Source organism: Pteropus medius, unplaced genomic scaffold (assembly GCF_902729225.1).
Source record: "Pteropus medius unplaced genomic scaffold, Ma_sr-lr_union100, whole genome shotgun sequence".
Lineage (NCBI taxonomy): Eukaryota > Metazoa > Chordata > Mammalia > Chiroptera > Pteropodidae > Pteropus > Pteropus medius.
Window position 1 is genome coordinate 1,478,595 of NW_024352783.1, and position 16,940 is coordinate 1,495,534.

Sequence of the window (16,940 nt, forward strand, 5' to 3'; positions counted from 1 at the left end):
CATATTCTCTGGTTCCATTTTAAATTGAAATTCTATCACACTGCCTTTGCCCCCAGAGGGGTTGTAAAGGGAACCCGATTTTATAGGTAGGTTTGGGGGAGGAAATAGAGGGATTCAGAGACTTGAGAAAGGAGGGAGCATCTTCTTCCCAGGAAAACCAAGAAGCCCTCTTCTGAGGGCAACAGCTAACTCCCAGCAGCGGAGGGTGTGGTTGGTGTGACAGTGAGGGACAAGAAGCCTGGAGCCCTGGGAGAGGCACCAAGCAGGTGGGGGGCCACACTCATCCCCTGCAGGTGTGAAGGTGTAGCAGCTGGAAACCTCTGTCTCCTCTGCTTAGAGCAGACTGTGGATGTTCCTTGCCCCAGGGTGGTGAGAGGGCTGTTGCTCTGGAGGAGGCATGACTTGGATGTCAGGGACCTCAGGGAGTGGTCTGAGGATGGTGACAGATCCTTATGTTCCAGGCTCCAGAAGAAGCTCCAAGCTTCCAGAAGAGAACAAATTGATAAACTGGACTTTATTACAATTAAGACTATCTGCTCTGCAAAAGGTTAAGAGAATGAAAAGAGAAGCCACAAACTGGAAGAAAACATTTGCAAAACATTTCTCTGATAAAAAAAAAACACTAGTATCCAAAATATACAAAGAAAGCTTAAAATTCAACGATAAGAAAACAAACAACCCAATTAAAAATGGGCAAAAGATCTGAACAGACACCTCGCCAAAGAGATACACCATGGCAAATAAACATGAAAAAACGCTCAACATCATAGTCGTTAGGGAATTGTAAATTAAAAGAACAATGAGATCTTATGCACATCCATTAGAACAGATAAAACCCAAGACAGTGACAACACCAAATGCTGATGAAGATGTGGAACCACAGGAACTCTCATCCATTTGGTAAGAATGAAAAAGGACACAGCTCCTTAGGAAGAAAATTTGTTTTTGTTTTTGTTTTTTAAACTAAGTATACTTATACCAGATAATTGAGTAATTGTGCTTTTTGGTATTTACTCAAATGAGGTGGAAACATATCCACACAAAAATCAGCACATGAATGTTTATAGTAATTTATTCATAATTGCCAAAAATTGGCATCAACCAAGATGTCCTTCAGTAAGTGAATGAATAAACAAACTTGGGTACATCAATACAATGGAATATTACTCAGCGACAAAAAAAATAAACTATGAAATGAAAAGACATGAAGGAACCTTAAATGCACATTGCTAAGTGAAGAAAGTCAATATGAAAAAGCTATATACTATATAGTTCTAACTATATGATATTCTGGAAAATGTGTAACTAGGAGACAGTAAAAAAGATGATTTGTTGCTAGTCTAATTAAGAAAATAATGTTTTCAATTTCTTTAATATATATCAGCTTACTCCGGATATCCATTTCTTTTGTCAAATTTGCAAATTGTAATTTTGAGTAATGTCTCTATTTTATCCAAATTGCCAATTTATTGGTGAATACATAATATTTTTTATTATCTTTTTAGTGTGTGTAGGCTCTGTAGAAATGTCTTCCTTTTTATTCCTGATATTGATAACTTGTCCTCTCTCCGTCTTTCTGGGGGTTTATCAATTAGTATGTTGGCTTTCTACCTCAGATTTCTATTCTTACGCTTATTTCCTTCTTTTCACTTTCTTTAGGATTGACCTACTGTTCTTCCTCTAGCTTTATGAGATGTAAATGTAAATGATTTTTAGCTTTTGCTTCATTCTAAGATATGCTTTTCATGGCAATAAATTTCCTCCTAAGCATTGCTTTAGCATCCCATGAGTTTCAATATCATATATTATTAACCAGTTCAATATATTTTCTAGCTTCTATTTTTATTTTTTTGACCTGTAAATTATTGAGATGTAGTGCTTAATTCCCAGGTAGTTGGGATCTTCTAGTAATCTTTTTGTTATTGATAGTTTAATTTCATTGTAGTCAGAGAATGTACTTTGATTTCCATCACTTGAAGTTTCATATTTTACTCGTACTTAAAAATAATGTAAATTGTTGTAGGTCACAGTGTTCTATTTCAATGAGATCACATTTATTGTTTTGTCCAGATCCTCTATACCGCTACTGAGTGTGTGTGTGTGTGTGTGTGTGTGTGTGTGTGTGTGTGTGTGTGTGAGTCTATTTGTTCTATCAGCTATTGAGAGAGGCGTGTTAAATCCTTTCACTATGGCTATGGAGACTTAGTTCTGTCAGTTTTTGCTTTATAGTTTAAATGTATGTTATTGGGTACATGCAGATTTATGATTGTGATATCTTTTTGTTGAATTGACTCTTCGTTCTTTATTAAATGTCTCTCTTAATCTTTTGTAGTGCTTCATGCCTTAAAATCTTTGTCTGATTTTAGGGTAGCACCACCAGCTTTTTTGGTCAAGTTTGCATGGTATTATCCTTTTGCTTTTAGCTTTTCTGCGTTCTTAGATTTTAAGTGTGTCTCTTGCGAGCAGTGTATAATTTTTAAAAATCATCGGGCTATTCTAGGTATGGAATTCAAAGTTGATGGATTTTTTTTTTCAGCACTTTTCATTGCCTTCTGGCTTCCATTTTTTTCTGTTGAGAAGAGAGCTCTCAGTTTAATTGTTGATGCTTTGAAGATAAAACCTTTTTTTCCCCTCAGGAGTTTGACGACAAGGTGCCTGTGTGTGCCTGTGCGTGAGTCCGTGCGTGCGTGTGTGCGTGTGTGTGTTAAAAACCAAACTCCAGACTTTATTGAGGTTTCGCCAGTGTTCCATCAGTATCCTCTTTCTGTTTCAGGAACCAATCCAGGGCACCACGCTGCATTTAGTTTTCGGTCTCCTTTGGTCTGTGAGTTTCTTAGTCCCTCCTTGATTTTCACAACGCTGACTATCTAGAAGAGTATTAGTCAGATTATCCCATAGAATGTCCCACAATCTGGGTTAATCTTATATTTTTCTCATGATTAGATGGGGGTTATGGGACTTTGGAAAGAATATCATTGGCGAGGTGCTCTTATCATGTAATTCTTTTGATCCTGTGAGCTATGCCAATTTTACTGAATATGTGGGTTGATGCGCTCCATCAATTTTGGCCAGTTGAATGCTGGGAGAAGAAATATTGTGCCAGTTCCAGGCCCTGGCCCTGGAAAGCATCACGTGTCTCTGCTTACCTGTCTCTTGTGCTAATGTGCTGGCCCAAGGCGCCTGAGAGGCCCACTAAGCAGACCTGAACACGCCTGCAGCTTGGAGTCAAGCTACTCTGAGCCCAAGGAATCCCTAAATGTCCTATAGATGCATGAGCAAGAATAAATAATCATAGTTTTAGTCCACTGAGTGTCAGGTGTGCTTTATGGTTGTAGTAGCTATAGCTGATGCAGAGCTAGAGCATCTCATAGTTCCTTCTTCCTCCATCCCAAGCAGTTGTGTTTGAAGCCTGGTGCTTACCTACTTCTCCCCGGTCACAGGTATATTCCACCATCCCTTCCCCTTTTCTTCTCTCCCTCCCTATGATCCAAGACTAAAACTGCCCCAGATCCAGAGTTCACTTCTCTTCCTCTCAGCAGCATGATGAGGCTTAAATGGATTAGTGTCAGGGAAAATTTCAGTGCAAATATATTTGCTATAGAGAGGAAAATTACAAAAAGGTAAATAAAACAATCACTCGACAATCTTATTTCTGCTATATATGAATGATTTATGTAATTGCCATATAGCAAAATAACTCTAGATCATTAAATACAAGACTAATAAGTTTTATTTGACAATAATATTAAATTCCATTTACTTGTTCTTGGATACCCATTGGTCATGTAGTAGGCAATCTGCTCACACATAGAAAATATTGAAGGTATATATCTGATCATTCTCTGGAGCCTGGCCAGGACGGGGGAGGAATGTCAAACTGGGTAGGAGCTGGCTTTGTCTATTTCTCTCAAGTGTGAGCTCTCTTGGCTGGGGTTTCATGGGCTAGATACGCCCAGAACCTTTGGAGCAGGATGAAGCAGAAGGAGAGGGAGGAGGGTCTCTGTGTGGGATCCAACTGTCTGCTTCCATGATTCCTTTCCCCACTCCTACCAGTTCAAATCCTGGCCCCAAGCCCTGCTCTCCACCCTATCACCCTAGCCCATATTAACTTCAAACTTCTCAAAGCACTCTAACCGGGCAGTTTTACATTTTTTGCTCTCATGTTCTATCACCCATTTTCCCCTAATCAGGTTCTAAGCTCCGCGAGGCCAGGCACTCCATCCTCTATTCCTCTGGGGAGCCCAAGGAGTGACATGGAAGTGGGGGGCATAAGGACCAACCTGGGAGAGAAGGAGGTGAAGGCTGGGAGCACCTGTGCAACCCTCCTCTCACGCTGACACAGGCAATTCCTCCTCCATAGGATACATCTGAGCACTCCTCACCCCCTTAGTCTTGATAAATTAGAAAACAGTGAATGAAGAGCCTCCCAGAGGTCATGAGAGCTCTGGCACCCTAGTACCAGACAGGGGAGTCAAGGTTTAGAGAGCAAGGCTGTTGATCTTTACTGAGCACCAGCTGTGAGCCAGCCAGGGGGCCAGGCACTTTGAAATCCCTTTTCAACCCTTTAAGAAGGACTTATTTCCCCCCAGTTTAGTGCTGAGGAAAGGGAGGCTCGAAGAAGCTAATTAACTTCCTTCTGGTCGTTCGGTCACAGCTGAATCTAAGCCTGTCCTATCTCCCAAGGACCTCGGATCCAGAATGGGGCTCCAGAGAGAATCTGTACCGGGTCCTGAGAGTAGACAAGTAAAGAGTTAGTGCTGTTTTTCAGAAGACCCAGGGAACCTGAGAGAAAAAAAGTCATGTGCAGCATATGCGTTATCTTTGTATAGCATGTGTGTGTGTGTGTGTGTGTGTGTGTGAGTGAGAGAGAGAGGAGTTTGGGGGTGGTACTTAAGTTTGTAAGTCTCACTCATGTTTCTAGAGTAGAGGAGACTGAATTCCAGACCCAAAGGGTTCCCCAAGTCTTTGACAAAGGAAGGGGTTGGGAAAAGAGGCCTAAACCATAACCCAGACCACAAAAGCCTTACATATTTAGAAAGGATCCATTCTAGAAAGGATCCTAGACCACGGTAGTGCCCAGGGCCTTTGGAGGTCAGCTCCCCTTTCTACTTCAAGGAATCTGAGGGGTGTGTGACCAGGCCCGTTCTCCTTAATGCCTGTTTCTGTCCCAAACAGAGCCCCAAGGCCCCAGAAACAATCAACCCCTTGCCCCCTGCCCAGTGCAGGGCCCACAGCAAGACCCTGACCCAGCACAAGGCCATTTGCTTCTCCACGAAGAGTGAGACCCTCACAGCCGACTGTTCGGAGAGGGGCTCAGAAGAAACTGCTTCAGGGCTTTCTGTCCAGGCTGGTGCAGGGTCTCGCTAAGGTAGCGCTCCACTGAAAGTCATGATGGGCAGGCAGAGGAGGGAGCAGAGGTCGGGTGCAGCCTGGACAGCTGGGTCGGGGGACCTCTGCAGTTGGGTACAGAGAGTGCTCTTCTCTGGCTTGTAGCAAGGTGAGACCTCACACCTGTGGGGCAAGGCAGGCATAAGGGCAAGCCTCCCATCCCTCCGGCAACCTCTAGGCCTCTGGGTGGGGGTGTGCAGGAACTGACCCCTTCTCTGCTATCATACTTTGCTGAAGCAGAGCTAGGGGACCCCCTTTCCTACCTGATCACACTCTGCAGGATTTTCCTCTCATCTTGGTCCAGACACACGGCAAAGGGGCAGCTGTTGGATCCAATAATCTGTACCTTGTCCACTTTGATCTGCGATGTGCTGATCTGGAAGGAAGGCCCAGTTCAGCCTCCAGAGCCCTGGCCACAGAGCTCCCAGCCCATAGCTGTTCCCAGTTCCCTCCCTTGGAACGGCCAACAAGGCCTGGGGGGTGGGAGCAGGAGTTTGCTTGGCAGCACTCTAAGGCTAAAGGCCAGCTCCAAGGAGGGGTCCTGAGGACTCCATCAGGCCCTGACTTCTCTCCAGCCTCTGTCCTTTCCCGAGCCTGGAAGAAGCAAGTGTCCCCCGAGGAAAAACTGCACTACCCACTGCCCTCACCATGAGAGCCCTGCAGTTCTCTGACACAGCCAGCTCTGCCTCAGACTCAGGGCAGAAACTTTCCACACACATATCTCCCCTCACGAGGAGAGCCATACCTGGTTAAAGCCCTTCTTGGATTTGGGGTTTTGCCTTTTCACCACTTCTGTCAGGTTTAGCGTCAGGGCCTCCACGCTGGCATCTGAAGGGTAGGGGTGGCTCAGGCCAGGCTCAGAACCCCTCCCTGCCATCACCCCTGTGCCCTGGCCGTCCTACTCACCTAGCTCCTCCTGTCTCCGGCAGGCTTTGTTGAGGTTGATGGAGGTACAGACCTTCTCAATGTTACTCCAGCGACTTCGTCCACTGATGGCCCCCTGGAATTGTGGCAAAGCCAGATCCTCTCAGCCTGGAGGCCCCAGTACCTGCTGCCTTCCCTTCAAAGTGGAGGCTCCAGATCACCAGGGAGCTGCCCACAGTCGGCACACCCAGGAAGCTCTCCCTCATTCACCTGAGTCTGCTGGCTTCCTCACTAAGAGCCCCTTACCCCTGTATAGATCTTGGTGACTCCAGGGAGGAGCACCAGGCTTAGTCTATGGGTCACAGGGCAGGAGAGCTGAGAGCACCTCAAGGGGTGGTCTTGATTATCTCTCGCTGAGCCCAGAGCAAGGAAGAGGGGGGTCCATGGGACTGGAGAACCCCCTCTTTGGGTACTTGTCTGAATGTCTCTTTCACCAGGGACCTCCATGTTACCAAACCCAAGATCATTTCTCAGTCCTTGATCAGTCTCAAGGTCAGCTTACTTGACCTCACAAGAAAATTTGAATCTGTTCACCCCTCTCCTCTCCTGGGCTTTCTTGATGGCAAACTCCTGGTTTCCCCACCACTTTTCTAGCTGGAGCCTCTGCTCTGTGTGATCGCCCTCCTTTGTCTGTCACATGATGCAGGGCTCAGGAACTTCTCCTGGGTCCTCTGCTCTTTGCATTACTACTTTCTCCATTAGGGAACCTCCCCTGTGCTTTTTTGCCATGACTACCTATACACCCATCTTCATGTTTCATGTCTGAGTTCAGGTACATTCATCCAATTGCCTGTTCTAACTTTCTCCTTCTACTTCTCAAAGGCACCTCAGACTCAACATATCCCAAACTCATGATCTTCCCCCATTGGACTTGGGCTGCTTCCGAGAATGTGGTACTATAAGTCGCAGAACACTGAAATCCAGAAGTCCAAGTCTCTCCTTTTCCAATCCCTAAGCCCTGAGGCTTACATAATCCAGATACAGCTCCCATTTCTTTCCATCTCCACCACTACCACCACCACCAGTCTAATGCAGGCCACCCACATTTCTCTCCTGGAAAACCTATTGGCCTAACCATGTCACCCGTGGACCCCACCACTCTGTTCTTCACAGAGCTGCCAGAGGGAGCTTCCAAACCTCAAATCTGATCATGTCCCACACATTCCCAGCCCCACCTCAAACTTAAGCCACATCAAAGGATACCCATCACTCCTCTCATTACGATCAAGGCCCTTGGTATTCCGGCCCCGCCGATCTCTGTAGCCTCCCCTCGTCATCACGTTCACACCCACTCTCTCTGCTCCAGCCTCTCTGGCCTTCCTTCCGTGCCCTTGGATGTTCATGTTCTCTCCCATTTTAGGGCCTTTGCACATGCTGGCCCCTCTGCCTGGAGAACACATCCCTCACTTCTTAGCTGAATTAATGAACTCCTGGTGCTCTTTCTAATACTGACTCATTGTCTCTTCTCTAGGAAGTCTTGTCTAGCTTCCCTGACTGGGTCGAATTACCCCCTTAGAGGTTCTCACAGTACCATGTACTTCTCCTTCATCTCTTTTTCACAGTTGTAATTATACATCTGTAGGTTCATCTAACAAATGCCTACCATCCCCTCTAGGCTGTAAGCATTTTGTTCACTCTTCACAACATGCCTGTGCCTAGAAAGACTTCTGAGACACAGTAAGTATTGAACACCTGACACACAGGTCCCAAGGTTAGTCCCTCCTGCCCGTCTCCATTGCCACCACAAGTAAAGTAGCCCCATCATCACTATCCCATTCAGCCCTTTTATTGCCTTGTCATCACTCACCACTCTTTGACATTATCTTGGCCATTTACTTGTTTCTTGTCTGTCTCTCTCCTCTAAAAAAGTTACATGAAGGGCCTAGCCCTTTCTGCTTACTGCATTTCCCCTTGCCCAGCACAGAGCCTGGCAAGAATAGGTGTTAAATGACTATCTTTTGAATGCTCGAAGGAAGGAAGAAAGAAAAGAAAGCAAGAAGCCTCCCCACTGGTGAGGTTGAGCCTCTCGTGGCCTGTACTCCAGGGCGAGACGTGCTCAGAGACTCATGCCCTCCGGTGTGCTCATGCGCATCCCCTCCCACCCCTACCCCACAAATATCCTCACTCTCTTTTCATACCAGTCCCACCTCCCATGCACCTAGCCAGGTGCCCCAGCCCACAGACTCTGGCCTCTGCCTTGCTCTGTGCCTCTGGAAGACCCACCCTGGCCCCACTCTCACCTTAGCCCTGTAGCCAGGCCCTGACACTTCACGGAAGCTGCTGAGCACATTCAGGTGTGGGGAGAACACAGAAGTGGGGAGGCTTTGGAGGTGCGGGGGAGAAAGATGTCCTCTCCCACCCCTTCCCCCCTTCTCTCAGGGTCCAGGGGAGCCTTCTGTAGCCTTCCAGCTTAAAAACTGGGGTCCAGGAACCTAAGAGTCTGGCTCTGTGTAAGGGAAGATCAGGAACAGACCCCAGAAGTCTTACCTTGCTGTAAATTATCTGTAGTGTTAAAGGGACGGCCTCCCGGTCCCCATCAATGCCCAGCCTCTTGCTGCCGGGACCTGTGCCACACACAGACAGACCTTTTACTCTCTCTTAGTGCCTCTCAGACCCAAGGGCTTCGCCTACCCTCACCCCCACCTTTGGCCCTGCCTTCTGATGACCCAACCTTTCAGGGGGTCCCACTTTCCCAGAACTCTGTCTCTTTGTGGCCCTGCCTCTTTGGCCCCGCCTCCCCACTCTCCCCATCTGTCTCCACCCAGGGTCAGGCAGCACCTACCTGAAGCCTTGATGGCACGAGTGGCAGCAGAGTGACCAAGTTCCAGGGAATGAATGAAGATCTCTGTCGTCTTCTCCCCGGTAATAAAAGTCAGCTGGAGAGGGCAGGACCAGGGCATCAGTGTGGACCTCCTGCAGGGGCCCACCAGGCTCCTCCAGCACAGGGCCGGGGGCTGCTATGGGGTAAGGGCAGGCCGTACAGGCCCAGCAGGGCACAGGCTGGAACCTGGCAATGCTGAGGAAGGCCTGCCAGTGAGTCTGATGGAGGAGGTGGCATGGAGTGGCAGGACAGGCCTTACCTCTGTCTGATAGACCTGCAGCAGCACCGGCCGTGCAGCGAAGCGGCAGTAATAGAGCAGCATGTCGGCCAGGATGGGCAGCTGGGTGAGGGAGCCCTCCAGGGGCCGGGAGTCAGCCTTCAGGGACTGCTGGTGGGGGGTGGGGGGCCGGAGCCAGAGGAACAGGTGGAGAGAGAGCAAGAGAGAAAGAGAATATGAGAGGAAAAGAGAGGAACGCACACACAGACATGAGGTACACAGGCAAACGGCCAGAGAGGGCCAGGTGAGATGGAAGCAGGAAACAGAATGGTCAGGGGAGGACCCACAGCCTGGTCTCCATATCCCTCCCTCACTTGGCACACGGGCCTCCAGGGAGGCCCCTGGCTGAGATGGACAAAGCTGGGAGTTGAAGATGGGTGCCCTAGATCCTTTTGAGGACTTTCCCTGTCGCTATAGTGACTCTGTCCCTGGCCCTCAGTGTCCTGGGTTCAGGATCGGTCCTGCCTCTCACCTACCCTCCCTGCTTATTTCCAAGTGAGCCCTGATCCTCCTTGGAGGCCTGAAGCTTGATCTCCCCAAACCAGAGCCTTCTAAGCGAGGTTGTGTGACTGCAGCCAGTGGTCCTCTCACTCATCCCAGGGGCCACTTACCTGGCACAGGACTTCAGGGGGCAGGTGCATGAGGCCCAGCACGTTGCGCTCATACCAGGGGTCGAGCATGCCGAGGTAGTAGGAAATGTCATTGGTACTCTCCTCCCATGGGGCCGTGCCCAGCTCCTGGGACAAGGGGTGAGAGTCATTCCCAGCTACCCTGGACGGCACTTGCAGCCTCAATCTGAGCTTCCCCCTGCTCTTGGAGAAGTCTGACAACTTTCAGTATGCCATACAGCAAAATGCCACCCCCAAGTGCAGGGCAGGGACCATTTCTGGAAGCCAGGACCAGGCAGGAGGAGACATCCTGTAAACATAGGTGATTGCTCTTGGTGACTTCCAAGTAGCACCCTCAGGGAACTGAAACCTACTCATGTCTACTCTACCTTCCCCACCCCATTTGGTCCAAGGCTGGGGACATACTGCAGAGCCGGGGTGCTTTGAGGAGTCTGTGGGAAGTGGGGGTGTCTGGCTCCGAGGGGTTGGGCAGGCGTTAGAGCTGGTCCCCTGGCTTCGCTTCACAGGAACATAGAAGAACTGAAGCTTGAAGAACCGTGTGAGGAGCGGGCGGTTGTTCTCCAGCCGCCTGGCAAGAAGAAGATGGTGAGAAGGGAGCTCCTTGGTCCCTCTTGGACTTAAGCTTCAAGACCCACATTCCGCCAGCACCATCACTCTGCTACCCAGGGCAGAGTGATGCCCCCTATTCCAGTTCTTACCGCAGGTTGCTGTATGCCCGAGCCACCTTCCCCGAAATCCGATCGGAGCCGAAGACCACAACACGTAGTGTGGAAGCCTTGGGGTCCTCGTCCCCACTCAGGAAGGGGCGGCGGCGCTGATGGCGAGAGGCAGGGGCCAGGAGCCAGCTGGGCAGCTGGGCGTTGAGCTTGGGCTGGGGCAGGGAGAGGGAGCGCTGGGCTCGGGCAGGGGGCAGTGCTGGGGTGTCCAGGGGGCTGCATAGGCTCCCAGCCCGCCTCAGGGGCAGGGCTGTGTCCGAGCTGCCTTCCAGGCCCCGAGAGTCCCTCCGCATTACCAGCTGGCTGGTGCTCTTGAAGAGTTTATAGATCCTGTTAAACTTCTGCCCAGGCCTGCGGCAGCCCCGGCGTTCTCGACTACCAGGCCTCTTGGGCCACTCTGAGGAGCTCTCCTCACTGTCTTCCATGTAGCCACTGTCCATACCATCCGAGAGGCCCGAGACAAAGGAGGTCAGCAACTGGCGGGAGAGGGTGGCCCCGGAGGCCTGAGATGAGGCAAGGGACAGGGAGGAGTCGTGGAAGGCCTCTGAGCTGGTGGAAAGCAGCGAGTCCCTCTTGGCACAATGCCCATCTGTTTCCAAGTCCTCTTCCTCCTCCTCTTCCTCTTCCTCATCGTCCCCCAGGATCCCTGGCTGGAGCAGCTCCTGTTCCTTGAGCAGGATTTCCTGCAAGATGTCTGCAGGCGAGAAAGGGAGGCATCATTTGGGTGTCCGGACCCTTGAAACCCCTCTTGCTCGCCCTTGGGAGGGGCGACAGGCTAAGACACAATGGACTTGGGGACAAGAGGGCAGAAGGAGGGTCCAGGCCAGCCTAGGACTCAGAGTACTTCCCTCTGCTCTGCTTAGAGCCTGCTCAGGTGGGAGGGCTGCTGGGGTATGGGAGGCAGCTGCACAGACCAGGACCAGGAAGAGAGCCCAGGCAGTTTGGGGGGCAGGCACCATGAGGGCCCCAGCCAGCTGCTTACCAAAGCTGTCCTGGTTCCAGTCGTAAGTATAGCACCTGGCGACAGGAATGGGGATGGTGTGGAGCTTGCCGGGTTTTGCAGTGTCTGTAAGAACAGGGCAGGCAGTGGGTAAGGCCTGGGAAGGGGTCTTGAGATTGGCCAGCCCTGTCCTCTCGTCTTAGAGTTGGCAGAGGACTGGCACAGGCCACGCAGCCGAGTGGGCCGAAGCTGAGCTGGAAGCTGGGATGCCTAGCTTGCAGCCAGAAGACCTTCTTTCAAGGGCACCATGTGGATGCCATAACCCTTTGTAAACTGTGTAAATGTGGCCAACACAACATCTGAGGCTCCTTTTACAGGGTCCAAGCAGAAAAACAATGGCACTATGTCTTCAGGTGTTGTGAGGAATATTGTATCCCTCTTCTATGGTAATAAAGTTGTGGAAAGGAAGTTTCCCAGACTCCTTGGGGTGAGGTGTGGCCATGTGACCAAAGTGAGACAAGGGGTATGTGTAGACATAATGCTTGCAACTTCTGCATTATCTAAATATGTAAACTATGTAAAAAGGAAGTGCCTTGCCCTAGATTAGCATTCTCTTTTCCTCCTCCCACAAGCCACCACATGATGGCAGCCAAACCCTAACCCTGCAGACAGTAACAATGTCCCAGAGGATGGTGGAGCAAGGAGATGTTGAGGAATGCAGGTCCTTGAGTGACTGTGTGGAGCACAACCAGAAGACAGACCTGGACTGCTCGCTGAGGGAGCCAGAGCTGGCGATGGGGAAAGTGGGCCCCACTCTCCCAAGAGCCTTACCTAAGACACCACGGAAGCCAGCTTTCTCTCCCACTGCCTGCAGCTTGGTCCTTAGCCACTGCCGGGCCTCGGCTGCATCCCCGATGCCAGAAGCCAGCTCCTGTGCCTCTGCAGTCTCCGTGAAAATGTCCTCAAGCTCTGCCAGGGTCTTGGACTGAAGTCCCAGGAGGAGACAGGCTTGCTCCTGTACCACCGTGTGGCTGCCCGACTTCTCTACCTCCCAGGGCCTTACTGAGGGCATCAATGACCAATCCCCTCCCTGACCTCATCACCCACCTTTACCCACCACTGACCAGGGAGCCACGCCTCCCCTTACTCTATTCTCAGGAAATGGTCATGAGAGAAAGGCCCAGAGCCAGAGCACTGCAGAGTTGGGAGGGACTTCAGCGTTCACTACTGCAGGCCAGAGAGGAAACAAGGCTGACCAGGGTCTCACAACTGCCCTGTCACAGAGCTAGGACTAGAAACCAGCTCAGCCAGCTTCAGCCTAAATCTCATTCCTCTGAGGCTCTGTGCCCAGCCCCACTGCCCAGGGGGCCAACCACCCTGGTCCAGACCCAGCACAACAAAAGCCTCTTGACCAGGCCAATTCTCCAGCCACTGCCCTGCCATGTCCCTTGGGGTAAGGGAGGCCTGAGTGCACTGGAGACTGTAGCACTGAGATGAAGCAGACAGGGGAGCGTGCCTCTCGGAAGGAGTGCTCTGCTGGAAGGGGATGGTGTGTAGCCCCAGGACACCAGACACATACCTGCAGCCTACGGTGCAGACCTGGGAGGTCACAGTTGGTCCCAAAGGTGGCCTGGAAGGCGTGCAGGAGCAGGGTGATGTAGGCGCTGTGGGGCGTGTGCCCGGGCGTGCTCAGCTTGTTAGCTACGGTGAGGAACTCAGCCTGCACTTCCACTGGGTTCAGCAATAGTACAGTGCTGAGGGCACAGAGGAGTGGCTGTGGGCATTGGGGGCACAGCCACGCACCTCAAACTGGTGCTGGGCCCCGTTGAGGCCAAGGCCTCCCCATAGCCCAGGCAGGGCCTGAGGCCAGAGTGAGGGGGGTTGGTGGTGATGGGGCTCGAGGGTCCTAGTTCCAAGAAGAAAGTTTATGGTCTACTTTTCAGTTTTGTTTTTTTTTAACCAGGTATTTTCAAAGATCTTTTTAAAAATTGAACTCGATTTTCAAAAATTAATTTTACCTTAATTTTTATATAAACATTGTTCTTACAGCACATCTAAATAGATACAAGATTACTCAAAAGAGGGTTGTATTTTAGGTGAGGTGACTTGAAGCCAAGCGATAATTCCGTGGAGGGGGAAGGAGGGCAGACACACACCATGGTGCAGTGTGGCCTAATGTGGCCTCAGGAAATGGTCATGAGAGAAAAAGCCAAGGGTTGTGGCATGGAGTAGCGTATGCCAGGAGGAAGGGGAGCCAAGTCAGGGCTGCGTCTGAGTCCTCCACTCCCAGGGGACACCTTTTCTAAATTGCCAAAGCTAGTTACTCGCACAGGCTAGTATCAGGCTGGGGAGGGAGTGGTGTGCTCAGCCAACTCTCCTCCCGCTGCACCCTGGGCTCCTCCTTGGTGCCAGTGTTGAAATGTGTTCATTATGAAACTTTCAAACACACCCAAATGTTAAGAGAGTCATGAACCCCGAGGGTGTGGATCACGCAGTTAACAGTAAACAACACCAAACTGTTCTCACTTCGCCCATGTCAACCCTCATCACTGCATTTTCTCGAAGTATGTTCAAACCATGATGGTCTTATACCTATAAATGCTTTAGTATGAACCTCTCACACTCGCTCCTGCTCTCTTACAAATCCATGCTATGTTTAAACTCAGTGCAGAGAAGCACCAGGTAGGTAGCATTCCCTCTGATTTCTGTGGACATCTGTCCCAGAGCAGGGCCCTGGGCTTAAGGCACAGGGACAGGACCAGGCTCTGTCAAAGTCCCCATCATTTGGGGAGAAACTATATTTGATTTCTCTATAAGAAAAAGGCGGTAGGCCCACTTGAGCAGCCTCTAACTGAGGCCCTCTCCACTGAGCACTAGATCATTCCTTCCACAGACACGCTCTGAGCCGCGCTGCGTGCAGGACCAGGCCAGGCAAGCCTGTGCTCTCGCCACTGCATGCTTTCACTGCCGAAGAACTTGCCATTGTTCCCATCTTACAGAATGAAAATGAGACCATCTCTCAGCACCAAGCCCTTTCTATTAACCTCCCTGCTCCTCAGGTCCCCAATCTAAAAAATACCTTTCTCATAGAGTTAACTTGAGGAGTGGATGCTGTAGCAATGCTTACAGCAGTGCCCAGATCTCAGCAAGGGCCCGACAGGTGTTGGTGACTACTCACCATTCACCTGATCCAGCCCCCGGGAGGTGTCTTATTTATATACTAACCTAACGTTAGTTACTAAACATTTGTATGCCCTGTCTCTCTCAAAACCTACCACTGGCTTGCTTGTTTGTTTTTACCTGGGAGGGACTCGATAGATGTTTGCTCAGTGGTGTCAATGTTCAGTGAACCCCGGGGCTGAGGATGGGGAGGGACTGGGGTGACTCTAATTTCTAAGCCGGTGGAGTCTGGGGTCTCTGGGCTTCCAAGTGTCAAAGCAAGACAGCACCCACATGCTTGGAGACCTTCCAGAGGGTCTTCAGAATGGAGGCTTCTCCAGTGCTTGTCAAACCGTAAGCCGGGACCCATGAGCAGGTAATTAAATCACAACCAGAACTGCCTTTTAAATGAAATGGAATAGAATGGAACAGAGCCCATCGTATGAAGTAAGAGTAAGTTTATTTCCTGAAACTTGTTTCAGGTGTAGCGCTGTGTGTGTGTGTGTGTGTGTGTGTGTGTGTGTGTGTGTGTGTGTGTGTAATGCACATGCGACACTAAGACGCGTCAGGTTGTCATATAAAATGATTTTTTTATTGTAGATTCTGGTAAAAAATGTTTGGAAATTACTTTTTTAGTTACAAGCAGAAAGACATTTGAAAAGAATGTGAGTTTTTGGGTAATACTGAGGTTCAAATCCTGGCTCAGACACTTAACTAGCTGTGTGACCTTGGGGAAGTTACTTGGCCTCTCCGACCCCCAGTTTCCTCATCTGAAAAGTGGGGTAAAGTGAGGTAATGTGTGCCCAGCACCTGCCCCAATCAATTCAGGTGGTTCTTAACCTTTTTTTAAAAAAAGTCTCTGACCAGTTTAGGAATCTGATGAAAGGCCCTCAGCCCAGAAAAACAAACCTGTGCACAAAACATCACCAGCCATTCCAGGGGTGTCCCCCTGAAGCTTGTTTGTTGGTGGCTGGGGTAAGAGGGCGTGCAGTGATGGAAGGAATGCCAGATGCATGGAGTGGGGTGCTATAACAATAGCAAAACGATGGGGAAGGGGTCCTCCCATCCCCACCCCCTGTTTTCCCTGCCTAAGAGCACTCACACAGTGGAGCTTCGGTGACTCCTAACGGGCAGGCCCTGCTCAGCCCTCACCAGTCTCTGGTAGGAGATTCCTGTGGCCAAAAAAAATAAAAAAATAAAAAAAAATAAGGAAGGAAAGAAAAAGAAAAAAAGAGTTCATAGTTTACCTGTTACTTCAGAAATCATGGCCCTGCACCTTGCAGCAAGCCCAGCACTGGACAATGAGGTTGGGAGTTCCTGGATGAGGTTCAGGACAAGGGGCAGATTAGACCTGAGGCCTCCATGGCTTTTAATGGTATGAGTCCCTACCATGGCTTGAGCCACCCTGCAAAGCTTTTCTCTTCAGATTGTGGCGCTGAGCACACTAGGAGGAGAACTGAGGTCCAGCTGCTCCTAGTTCCTGTCACTGCTCCCCTCTCTCAGTCTTGGTGACCTGCAAGGTGTGCCAGGCACTCCTCGACCTGTTCACTCAGTTTCAGCACCTTCCACAGCTCCCTACCTTCCCCTCAGCTTCTCTGCCTGGCTCCTCACACTCTTTCAGGGGACCCTGAGGGGACTGTCTATCTCTAAGGTTGAGCCTCTGCACCATGGTCCTCCTCCCAGCCTTCCTCTCCAGCCTCATCTACCTTTCCATCTCCTCTGATTTCAAAAGTGTGGAGAAGAAATGAGTCAAAAGTTTTTCCTTTTTGCTTGCAACTTGATTCAGTTCTGCAGCTGGAAAATAGACCCATAACAGTATGTATTCAGTTCTGTGTCAACCTCGGTGAGGAGATTAAACAATAGTTCACTCTCGGCACCAACAAGGGAACAGAAGCAGGCGATGGGACTCAGGGAGGCTGGTAGCCTCTTGTTAGAGCTTGGAAATTCTCATGGTGGTCCCTGCTGTGGGGAACAGAGCTGCCCTGGACTGGGTGTGAGCTGGGAGTAGAAAGGAAATCTCGGAAAGTACACAGCCAAGACTGGGGTTAGAGACAGCCACAAATGGCAGAAAATTACCGATGTATGC

General features: G+C 50.1%; 1 protein-coding gene across 6 annotated transcripts in view; it reads right to left on the reverse strand.

Annotated features, from left to right (window-relative positions):
• Positions 1-4,850: 4,850 nt before the first annotated feature.
• Positions 4,851-16,940, reverse strand: part of PIK3R5 (phosphoinositide-3-kinase regulatory subunit 5) — a 68,983-nt gene continuing 56,893 nt past the window's right edge. For 4 of the 6 annotated variants that reach the window (XM_039847337.1, XM_039847336.1, XM_039847335.1 and 1 more), the window contains 14 exons: positions 15,957-16,026; positions 13,275-13,449; positions 12,527-12,680; positions 11,738-11,821; positions 10,738-11,449; positions 10,445-10,607; positions 10,022-10,147; positions 9,393-9,521; positions 9,095-9,188; positions 8,800-8,876; positions 6,295-6,388; positions 6,134-6,216; positions 5,652-5,764; positions 4,851-5,511 (listed from right to left, as the gene is read on the reverse strand). In XM_039847337.1, the coding sequence (XP_039703271.1) occupies positions 5,364-5,511; positions 5,652-5,764; positions 6,134-6,216; positions 6,295-6,388; positions 8,800-8,876; positions 9,095-9,188; positions 9,393-9,521; positions 10,022-10,147; positions 10,445-10,607; positions 10,738-11,449; positions 11,738-11,821; positions 12,527-12,680; positions 13,275-13,449; positions 15,957-16,026 (2,222 nt within the window). In that variant the 3' untranslated portion in view covers positions 4,851-5,363. The remainder of the gene's footprint in view (positions 5,512-5,651; positions 5,765-6,133; positions 6,217-6,294; positions 6,389-8,799; positions 8,877-9,094; positions 9,189-9,392; positions 9,522-10,021; positions 10,148-10,444; positions 10,608-10,737; positions 11,450-11,737; positions 11,822-12,526; positions 12,681-13,274; positions 13,450-15,956; positions 16,027-16,940) is intronic. The other 2 variants (XM_039847338.1, XM_039847339.1) reach the window with 2 other exon arrangements.